General features: G+C 32.8%; 1 protein-coding gene across 6 annotated transcripts in view; it reads left to right on the forward strand.

Annotated features, from left to right (window-relative positions):
- Nucleotides 1–12,459, forward strand: part of LOC123697737 (long-chain-fatty-acid--CoA ligase 5) — a 44,788-nt gene that overhangs the window by 26,805 nt on the left and 5,524 nt on the right. For all 6 annotated transcript variants that reach the window (XM_045644273.1, XM_045644274.1, XM_045644275.1 and 3 more), the window contains 7 exons: nucleotides 5,211–5,334; nucleotides 5,931–6,074; nucleotides 6,236–6,361; nucleotides 6,577–6,776; nucleotides 7,082–7,282; nucleotides 9,205–9,422; nucleotides 9,771–9,921. In XM_045644273.1, coding sequence (XP_045500229.1) covers nucleotides 5,211–5,334; nucleotides 5,931–6,074; nucleotides 6,236–6,361; nucleotides 6,577–6,776; nucleotides 7,082–7,282; nucleotides 9,205–9,422; nucleotides 9,771–9,921 — 1,164 coding nt within the window. The remainder of the gene's footprint in view (nucleotides 1–5,210; nucleotides 5,335–5,930; nucleotides 6,075–6,235; nucleotides 6,362–6,576; nucleotides 6,777–7,081; nucleotides 7,283–9,204; nucleotides 9,423–9,770; nucleotides 9,922–12,459) is intronic.

Raw genomic sequence — 12,459 nt, forward strand, 5'->3', positions numbered from 1 at the left:
GTTTCATGTTATATTTTCTCGTAATCTCCAAATGCAAAATGCACTAACGATCCACTCCAGTTTTATGATTTAGTTACGTGTTTATTTTACGTATGATTAAATATTTAATCTCGTTTTTGAAGCAATTTCATAATAGCTGTCTTGTGGTGTATGAAGTAGCCTGTTCAAAGAAATAAAAATTTTTGATGGATGGTGCTTACATGAAGATATATTTATATTGTAACGTTTGTTTACAATAAATAATCTGAATATATATGACTCAACAACATACATTGATGATTGTTTTAATTAAAGGAACCTTCAAACAGAATCACAGTTAATTACGGTCGTTGTTATGAGGTAAAGAACACATAAATACAATATCAAAAAAATATATTCTCCATTGTAATTTAATAAATTTTTCTTTCTTTTAGATTCTGCAGTAATTATTCTTTGACATTGAACTAAATATTGTTATTCATAACGTCTACGCAGGAACTACGCAACTGCTACGAATTTCATAAAGATTGAGCTTTAGAGTTCTAAAATTAATTATTATTAATGTTCTCCAACTTTGTTTTCTTTCTAACTATATTATAAAGTATATTTAATTAGGGAAAACTGGGAAAACTAGGAAAGCTAGGAAAACTAGTAATGTTTTCATTTTTTTTTTCATTTCATTCAATCAATGTTTTTGACGTGACTGTTACCTTATTGTATCCAATATGAACATAGTACCTTCGTCCAAAAAATATTGAAATATGCAGCGTTGTTCTTCATTTTAGACACTTCTTACTTGGTAAGTATTAAGAATTAATATCTATATTAATGCAACATTGCCTCGTTAAATAAAAGAGAAGATGATTAAAATATGTATTGTTAATTCACAAATAAAAAGAACTGTGTTTGAAAAACCAATTACCGCAAACGCTTAACTCACTTTTGCGTGATTGATATTGCTCGAATAGTAATTACAAAGTGTTCTTTAGTTGAGACTTGAGAGCACTTTATGATACAGTCGTGTTTACTACCGGCTCGTCATAACGTTAATATTCTTAATGAATTATGCGGAAACTGTGAGCTCGCCAAGTCGCCACAATGTCAAGTATTTCTGTTATAGTTAATAAGATCTCATTCCATATGTTTATGCTTCATGACTTTCAAAATTGCAGTTTAATATAAATGGTTGTATGAATGTTTTAATAGCATATTGCAATGAAATTCAGTTTGAAGTACGCATTTACAGGGCTTTGGCTCATACGTTATGTATATTATAATACAATTTGAAAATTATTATATATTAATAAATAAATAAATAAAATCTTTATTTAAGAGTAACAAAGACCCATTTTAAACACAATACACAAAAATCACTAATACACGTAAAATTGAGCTCACAATCACAAAATATAAAACTATTAACCTTAATGATAATAGTATGTTTTCTGTAATATATTTTCAAAAACTACAATAGTAATAAGAATAATTACACATATACATTATTCAGAGCTATTTAAAATGAATTCATAGTTCTTTACGAAAAGTTCTGAAGTTTTCTTCTTCACATAAGAGTTCGATTGGAGTTAAAAATCGTATACAATATTATAATAGTTAAAATATACGGAGTTAATCAACCCACATCATTATTAATATTCATATATTCATGTAGCTACGTATTAATTTAACACCTTTTGTCATATTATGCTCTCATAAAAGTAAATGTACTATAAAGGCTTATCACCAATAGAAGGCACGTGTTTCAGGGGATTATGGATAAATTTTATTGAATAGCATTGAGCATTATATTGTAAGTGAAAGTGTTGAAAATTTTATGTTGCATGTGTATATGGAGTATGGACGTATATTGTTAACGTTAGCAGTTTATTTCATTCATGATAATAAATCTAAACGAATGTGTTCTACTTTATATTCAGCTCTATTTAGGCAGTTTTATATAAATTATGTTTGAAAGACTTAATAGTAATAAACAGTTTCGCGTTAATTTATTTTATAGTAACTTTCAAAGAAAAACCCGTATAGTTCCCGTTCCCGTGGGATTTCCGGGATAAAAGCTATCCTATGTGTTAATCCAAGTTACCCTCTATATGTGTGCTAAATTTAATTGTAATCGGTTCAGTATTATTTGCGTGAAAGATTAACAAACATCCATACACATAGGTACACACACATCCATCCTCACAAACTTTCGCATTAATAATATTATTAGGATAGGATGGTTGTTGTTGTTGTTTAATTTATTAACTAACTGACAAGTTATCAACATCAAATCATTCGTTATGAGTGTAAACAATTTTTACGTTCCGAAAACAATTTTCCATTGATTTTCTCGCCGTAAATATTTCAACGATTCGTGAGGGCTACTGTGGACGGATCAAATAGTAATGAATATATAAATAGCGAAGACAGCGTGTGTGTTATGTCACCGAGGTTTTGTTATAAATAAATACGCGGTCGTGTGACCGCACGACTGTCCGAACATAATTTAACAGTTTCTTGTTTCCTATCAACTTGGCCTTTGCGTTCAAGGGACTACTGGAGAATTATTGAATTTATATATAGATGTGAGTAGAAGGTACGTATATAAATGTCAGTAGAAGGTACTCGAAAGATTCGTAACACTCTTCTTCGTATAAATCAGTCCCCTGTCTGCTCTATCAGAAATGCAGCGCCGGGAAAAATTATTGCTATTGGCTTTCATAAATTCTTAATTGCTGCGGATAATTTATATCTATTTAATTTAGTTTATTCGTCGCGATGTTTTCGAGAAATGAGCTTTAGTTACGATGTAGTTATATTGGCTTACTACTTGCAATACATGATATCCGTCACGTCGTACCTACTAGCAGCTTTGTTTAGCGGTTTTTTGAACCATACGTACTGCAGATATGCAATCTCTTTAAAGATAACTTAGCTTTTCTTTGTCCTTCAAAAGTCGTATAATTGGTGTATCACTTTACAAGGTAATACCGATAGACTGGTCTAATTATAAATATCTACATTGACACATATTACCTCAAATTTTTCTTAAAATATAACATTTTTACACTATATTATTATTTTTAACATACTATTTTTAAAAACAAGAGAGAATACACATATATTGTAGTTGCTGATCATGTAAAAAACGCATAGTAGCAAAAGTATTCATATCCATTGCCAAAAATGAGTAAGTCACTTGTCAAGACGCGACATGGTATGAAAAAAAGAGGACAGAAGCTTGTTATATGTGAGAATCGTCTAAAAATAATGATTTAAGTTAAACATTTCTTAATCTCTTGTATCACTATTATGTTTCCTGTCTAAAAAAACTTTTACCGTTTATACAATCTTTAAAAAAAACCAAAAGGCAAGCGCTCTCACGTATACGTTTTTCAATAAAGTTCATTAACGTGTGAGTAATGAGTCTTTAATTTATGCCATAACTTTTACCTTCAAAGCAATATTTATACACATTGTAAACTTTTAATTAATTGCGTATGACAGGTGAGTCGGAACAACTATACCTACACGTATGAAACGTGTAAGTCGCACCCCTTGGACCGTAAAAATCGATCATCGGTCTCGTGTTCGCATGGAAAGTCCGAATTACGGTCGTACGATGTTAACAGATAATATTTACACCGACGCTACATTGTATCAGAACAATTACACTGTCGTTCATTAATTGTAAAACAAAAATGGATAAATAAATTTATTTCATTTCAATTTAAACAAAGTTAAAGTGATTCAAAGAAGCTCATCACTACATAGTAAAACAAAGTCGTTTTCTGTGTCCCTTTGTATGCTTAAATCTTTAGAACTACGCAACGGATTTTGATGCGGTTTTTTTAATAGATAAAGTGATTTAAAAGAAAGGTTTTAGTATTTAGGTTTTAGACAAAGCGGACGAAGCTGCGGGCGGTAAGTTAGTATTCAATATAATAAACGTGTACTGAGTGATTTTTCATGCATAGCCTGGTCATGAGAATTTAAATCATTGATTCTGTGATGATATTTTCCTACTTAATGTTTATTTTATGGTTTAAATAGCCTTTTTACACGCACATACATTCCAGTTTGGGTTACAAACGAGTTGTTGGTAATAATTGAAAATCTGACTATAACACCAGGGGACTGACGCCTCGGGCAAGGTTACACCAATTTTTGTTTGTATGTGTTGTGAAATTCAGTTGGAAGTTTTCGTTTAGTGATGGCAAATATTTTCACTGTGCTTACAAATATATCTGGTTACTCTACACTTATGCCATTGGGGAACATGGTTTATGCTTTATTACATAGGTTGTGAAACTATTAGTAAAATTAAAATGTTGTTACATTAAAAAAATATTCTAAAAAATGCAAATGCCATTGACCTGCGTATTTTCATCATGATTCACAATACCGTAGGGCAAGTTGCGGAAATAAAAATTTTCATGTTAACTGAACCGGAGACGTTATTTGATTCACATCAGAGATTAAATGTGTCGTCATTTTGTTTATCAAATTATGCAAATTATAAAATATATGTCTTTATATAATATCAAATGGTTAATTCGAAATAATACGTTATTAGCATACAAAACATCAGAACCTGTAGAATATTACTGATATTTGATCAATAAATAATGTGTGTTCTTTGTAAGTGTTATGGTCCAAAGCTATAGTGCCTTAAAGACACTATAGCTTTGGACCAAAGGCACTGCCTTTGTGTACAATATGAATAGGTACCTCATATTATTACATCTTACTACAAAGGTAAAGGTATATATTATAATTTCATCATTTTCAAAAACTCTATATTTAATTTACTCGTGTACACAGCGTTGTTCGCATTATTACCACGTAAAAAGATTACAACTGATTACAGTTTTAGCTCGTTAGTGAGATTCGCTTCAGAACAACGACCTCTAGTAACCGAGTGACATGTATCATGATGTATATTGTTGTACCTATGTGAACTTATAATAAAGGTATATGTATGATGCACTGCGTTGATATCATTGTTATAATGTTTGTTAGGTATGCATAGGTTTAATCAGTCTTCTGCGTTTAATGTGATGGTACAATATTATTGTCGATCTATGTATTTATTTATAGGAGTCATTTCTTTGTTGGTATAGGGTTTTTTTATACTAGTATGGTCATTAGGTAGAAACAATTTCTATTCAAATCTCCTTGATTAATTAAATTTTTGACTCTCTTTTCTTATGTAAATTTATTCTTATTTCCAGGGTCCAGAACTTGTACGTGTATCAAAATTCTACAAAGAAGCGAAAAATGGTCGGTTTCTACGATATTTGCACGACGACACACGCACCTTGTACGAGACTTTCCGCAGAGGTGTCAAGGAATCAAGTGAGTTTCGTTTAGAATTCAATAATTTGCCTCTGGAATATACATACATATGCTAAATAACAACTAAATACTTTGTACTATTGAATGCACACATCCAACAATACTCAATTGACTATATAGTATACACAGAAATAAAATGTTAATTTAAGTCTTAATAGCCTTAGAGGCTCTATTGTACGTCAATCCCGACACTAGGTATCCAATCAACGCCCGAACGGCTTCGAAGCTATTCTTTAGTTGTCCTTATTTTGCTACGTGTTTCCGTTCCCCTGCGATAAACGCGATAATGAGACCTAAAAGAGCCGACGTCGCTCTTTAACTTGTTTACACGGGACACATGCATGTAATTAACTCGGCAACTAGAATTATTGCACGGCTAGTAATAGACAGCTGCTGCGGTCGAACATTATGCATCTTGATGCTATAATTATTTTCACTGAAAGAGTCATAAAGTCGTCCCATATATGCGGAATATTCCGAGGACGACCTTGCCAACTTTTACGAGATTTAACGATGATAAATTGGCAGAGTATTTATATATACTTCATGGTCACACTTTGATTGATGTGCTTTTTTCTTTCTGCTTTTTAATGAAGATAATGGCAACTGTCTCGGTTGGCGCGAGGGACCAAATAAGCCGTACGTGTGGCAGACTTACAATGAAACCCTGCTGCGAGCGAAAAACTTCGGTTCGGGCCTTATATGCCAAGGTGTACCTCCGGGCCAGGGCACTTTTGTCGGTGAGTGACTCGACACTATTATTACTGTTCTTTTGTGCGATGTGATAATATTATTTTCAATGAAATTGACGTTTATTGTCCACGATATTTTTCAATATTTACCGTTCATTGCCATGTGGGTGCGATGTTTTACGCTATTTATGGTTTGTTTTTGTTTTCAGGTATATACGCCCAAAATTGTCCAGAATGGATCATGACAGAACAGGCTGCTTACTGCTATTCAATGATCATAGTGCCGTTATACGATACACTAGGAGCCAACGCATGTGCCTTCATTATTAATCAAAGTAAGATATTTTCTTACAATTATTTTGAGTTGCGATATAGATACATAGATATAAAGAACTTACATAAATATTTGATGAATTTTTCTAAAATATTATTGTGTTGTGTGATAGTGATATTATGAAAATAAATTGAAATGTACCAGCCAAAAATATTATTTATATTATTCCATGGGTGCACCGAGCAGAAATAATAACATATCGTTCGTGTATTTCAGCTGAAATGTCAATAGTTGTATGCGAAGATGACAAGAAAGCGAATTTACTGCTCGATCAGTCGCCAAAATGCCTCCGCAAGCTGATCACGATAAAGGAAGTGTCGCCGTCAACACACCAAAGAGCACGGAGTCGCGGTGTGGAAATCCTAAAGTTCAGCGATGTGGAAATACTGGGAGCGCAGAAAGATCACCCGTGCATTGTGAGTTGGTGCTTTCAATTTGTTTTAGTTGAGTTTAGTTGAGGCACGAATGTGTTATATTAAATGGGTTAACAGAGTCAGGTTGTTCTCAAACAAGGGTTGGAAAAGTTTGCATTGTGTGAACTTTCAAAATGTAAACGTTGTGTAACATTTTAACGAATGGGTTTATAAAGTTAATAATAATATGATAATCTATAAACTGATAGGGTATCTAGTGAATGACACGACCAATTTTATCACGACGTGATTATAATCAAAATAGAATTTAAATTTTTTTATTTTATCATCTGTTAATTTAATTTCAGCCTCCCCAACCAGAGAGTCTATGCACAATCTGCTACACATCAGGCACAACGGGAATGCCCAAAGGCGTCATGTTGACACACGAGAACGTGGTAGCCTCCCTGTGCAGCGTGACCATGCAGCTCGGCGAGCACCGGCCGACCAAGCACGACGTCATGATCTCCTTCCTGCCACTCGCGCACATGCTCGAGCGATGTTGTGAGGTGAGAACGTTCTAGAACAAAAAGAAAAATGTTAGGAACAAATCTTTGTTCAATACGACAAGTATGTTCTGTCTGTGACAGACATAGAGCTAATTATATATTACACAGCTCAACAAAAAAACATTTTTTTTTTGTTGCCCTGGATATTTCTACAGATTTATATATTTCAAGTACCCAGTTTGTGAATGTAATCATTAAAATTATTTAATTGGCTCTAGTTTTTTTTTTAATTTGGATTTTCATATATAAAAATTTCTTACGGCCCTTCAGAGTACGGGTTACTAACAAGTGTTTATTTTTAGGTGAATTACGTTTTCTGCACATTTATTCGCTCAGACATAACCCTATTCTATAAAACTGACTGTAGAATATCAGAATAATAAATGGTTTCTGTAAAAAAACATTTTTATGAACAACAATGTTCGGTTTGTATTGAGTTAAAGAAACCCAGTAGCACTTGGTCAGCAAAGTGGATAGGTATACGAAATTCCCTTGATGTTTTTATTAATAGAATTAGACAAAGCAAATTCATTAGGAATAATTAATAAATATGAAAATTTAGGCCTTTGAGGGAATCTAGAAGTATAAGAAGAATACACGATGGCCCTACAGGACGGGCGTGTCGACAATTGATAAAAAATGAAAATTTAACAAAATTTAATAACTGATGCTGAATGTAAATAATGGAGAGATATAGTATTAATTAATTTAAGATTAATTTAAAACACCAAATTATAAAGAAATGGCACAACAGTTGTTTAAAAAACTTCATTATTTTATGAGCAAATACGAGCATAAAGCTACACTTTGCCCACAGTCTCCTGGATAGATATCCAGTAAATCTGCGGAATTTCTGTGAGAAACAGGAAGAACACATCGAAAAAGAAGTAAAAATTATGGAATAATGGTATCAGGGTATATGGGATCGTCACATGATGGCAGATTACTGATGGTCCATAAGAAAACTATTGTCCCAAAATTAACTAAGAAGAGAAGCTTATAAAATCTATTTCCTTGTACTATTTCATAAGTTTTAATGATTTTTCTCTATTTTTATATCCATTTGAATTAATTAAATACTAAAACAAAACAATAAGTAAAACTTTGTAATAAATAAATGATGTAAAACAAAATATATACCTTCTATTTCATGCTGCGTTTTAGAGTCTAGTAAGAAAATTAGGATAAAAAAAAACTAGAGCCAATCTACCAAAACCATTAATAGTTCTATATATAAAATGCATTAAATTATTCGAAACCACTTTCACATCCAGGGCAACAAAATCATTGTTGACCAGTGATTATCAAATGGAGGATTAAGTTTGAGATAAGAGAATAGGAAAAGAGTAGTTACAGTCAGTGTTATCAAATGCAATCGATAAATCTAGTGCAGTTCATAACATGATGAACATTGTGATCATTACCTGTCCACTCAGGAAGTTAGCAATACATCATCCATGTTACCGCGAAGCAAAGACGACATAATATTCTCAATTATATGTAGATTCCCGATGTAATCAATCATTCCATAGAAACGACTTATCGCCTTTCATAAGTATGACAGATAAATTATCCCATCGGCATTACACAATAATTTAATAAATCTAAGTAAGTAACCAGCCGCAGAACCGAATTAGCTTTCTAATGTTGTGACAGTGACTGATGGCGCGCGAGTTTCCCGTTCTGTTAAATAGTTTACCGCCTACCCGTTTGTGTTTGTTGTTCCTATATAACCTAGGAAATCAAACATGCTCGTAACAAATTACCTTAAATCAATGTAAATTGAAAACATTAATATTAAAGGAATGTAATGAATGTTTCAATGTCTTGAAATAGTAAAACACATGATGAAAAAAGAGGATGTTGATATCAAGAGCCAATGCTCTTTGTTTCAATAAACAAATGGTTTGATTAAATTTCAGAACGCTCTATACATGGTTGGAGGAGCGGTTGGATTCTACAGCGGGGACATCAGAAGATTGGCAGATGACTTGAGTGCTCTGAAACCAACGATGATGCCGGCAGTACCGAGATTATTAAACAGGCTATATGATAAGGCGCAAAGTGAAATTTCCGGTTCGAAAATTAAGAAACTGCTCTTCAATATGGCTTTGTCAGCAAAGGAATCAGAACTGAAGAGGTAATATATATTATATTACATTAATACACTATAATTTTACAATTCAACCAGCAGGCGATTTGTAATGAACGTTCGAAACGAATCAGTATAAATCTTATTATATTTTACTTTTATAAAGCTTCTTACAAACTTAAGCTTCGAGTGTGTAATTCCAATGTTACTTATTACAGACTTTCTCGTGTCGATATTTTTCTCTTATTCCTACAAAAACTCTGCCTTATCGATAATAATTGATGTTGCTGTTGTATAGTTTTATTTTTGTAGCAAGATTATAAACCTAGCTAAATACGATACGATTTTTTAACTCCCTATACATAGTAATTCATACATCCTTTTACTCTTCGGCAGGGGTATAATCCGGTCAGATTCCGTATGGGACAAGCTGGTGTTCCGCAAGGTGCGCGAGGGCATGGGCGGCAGACTGCGCATCATGGTGGTCGGCTCTGCGCCGCTAGCAGGCAACGTGCTGACGTTCGCACGATGCGCGCTTGGATGTTTGGTAATTATAATACTTGAATTTATATTTTTTGGTTTTTATGGCATTCAAATGCTTTATAAATATAAATTTATAAAGAATAGAAAAAATTCGATCACGAGGCGGGACTTTGCGGGGTCTTAAGGGACACACCGCGCGCCATCTATTGAGATGATTTAACAACCATCTCAACCAATATGAAGCACTTTTCAGTGAATACAATATTGTAACGATGGAACACGACCTTTTCTTGAATTTATATTTTTTGGTTTTTATGGTATATAATTATAATACTACTAATATTATAAATGCGAAAGTTTGTTTGTTACTCCTTCACGAAAAACTACTGAACCGTTACTCTCTATGTGCCAGATTTCATAAAAATTAAATTTGGAACATAGAGAGTATCTTGGATTAACACATAGGCAATATATCAAAACGCTAAGACCTGTAGGAGCGGAGCAATGCGTAAAACTGCGACATATAACATAAACTAGTATTAAGACATTGGAATAAACAGCTTGTTCATGTAAAAGTTGCATTTAACAGTCGATTAGAAATAATAAGTGCCTTTTATTGGTAGTGAAGGAGAGGAGATTGAGTTCTATAATGTTATTTATTAACGCGAAAAGAAATGATCAGAAAAAAGTCATGTTATTTTCTTTATATTACCAATTAATAAACATTCTAACTTCAGGAATCTGGAATCTGGAATACTTATCGTCTTTTATAAATGGAATAATTTGAAATCATATTTTCTACGAAAAAGTTCATTATTTATTGTCTGTAAAAATGTTTACACGAGTAAATATTGAGTCTTTTGTAGAGCATTTTATAACACATCCCTCATACATTAGCATTCCAACAACTAGAATACGAAAATACCGCATAGATAGACGCGTTAACGTCAAAAGTGAAATATCTTATTCAGAAAGATCAAAGTGTATTCGCTAATAGATGCATCAATATTCAATCATCGGCCCACATACGCGGAACTAGAGTGTAATTTTGGAACAGATTCGTCACTAACGTAGTTCATTTGTATGATATTTTCTATAATAATATTCGTGAATACCACCAAGGCTACGTCGAAGTATTTTCGAGTATTCGTCGTTATGTGTTTTATCAGAAAATAACTGGCAATGCTCTTCATTTCCGATGTTTATTTTGGATATGCCAGATACCAGATGTGGCTTATAATTTGTGAATAAGATTCAGTGATTCATACTTTAATGCCGTTTTAAATACTAGGAATTTAACTCAATTTGTAAGCTAGAAATGTTTGTTGATAAAATTTCCGCTCTTAAATTTTATAGATTAAAATCCCAATTGAAGGACTCATTACTTAACCCTTAAATTGATTTCGTCCGTTTTAAAGGACATAGTATTTACACACATGCTGGCGCTGTTATGGCAGACCTAAGCTTCGCTAATTGGTATATTGGGAAGGGACTAGCTATGTCCTTCGCGTACATGCAGGTTTTTTTACCAAAACCATGTACAGTCGCGGATGGTGACCATTTGAAAATTGCAAAAAACGGATCTCTTGACTCTTCTGATAAAATTGATAATAACTGTAAGTATTTTGGCTATTTTGCTTATAATGTTATATTATTAGTTAGAATACGATTGTAAGTACAGTATTTTGACATAATTTTTACATATTTTACAATATTTGGTATAAAAATATTAGTTTATATACGATGTCCCATAAAACGGACGTTGACAACTTGGAGTATATACTAGGGTATTCTTCACATGTCCTATGTAATGGACGTTGCCAATAAGGCCCTCCATTTGCAACGGAATCATTTTGATATATTTTTCTCTATTTTTATTATATTTTACAGGAGCATGACTTGGCAATCAATAAAAAATCCCCTAACTACATCTGGCGGAAGTTGAAGAGTCTGGCGTTGAGTTGAGATGTCGATTTCGAAGGAAATGTAGACCTACAGGATATGATAATAGTGTCAATCATTTACCCCCAGCAACATACCTTCGGAATTATACAACATATTGATTTGAGACACAATGAAGACCCAAAAAGTCAGAATTTTTACCACCAACAAAATATTATTGCTGCAGAATTACAGCCTAACATGAGGTGCGAGATGAATCTTCCCTACTTCTCAGTAGTTCTTCAGTCACAGCATCATGTTACTTACCAGAAATACCACCCAATGTTTGAAAATTTAAATAATAACACCTTACAAATTAAAAAAAAACTGGCAGAAAATGGATATATTATATGCCAAAGAATCCAAAAAAAGTGATTTAAATTTCCTGTTCGTTTTGGTACTTCAGGCATGGTATACCACTCCTTTGCATACGATGAAGCAAACACATTTCAATCTGTACAATATAAGAAATGGGAAGAGGGCTATCTTGGTGTATTAGATGAGTTCGCAGGATATGTAATACTATTTCTATTCTAATTCTTAGCATATTCTTAGGCTGTGATTTTTGGTAGTGTCGTTTTTTAAAATCCATTATTTTTAACGATATCGTTAAAGTTTTAAGCAACATTTTAAGACAGATGTTTGAAAAGCTTATTCTAGA

Source organism: Colias croceus, chromosome 15, assembly GCF_905220415.1.
Source record: "Colias croceus chromosome 15, ilColCroc2.1".
In the NCBI taxonomy this organism is placed as follows: domain Eukaryota; kingdom Metazoa; phylum Arthropoda; class Insecta; order Lepidoptera; family Pieridae; genus Colias; species Colias croceus.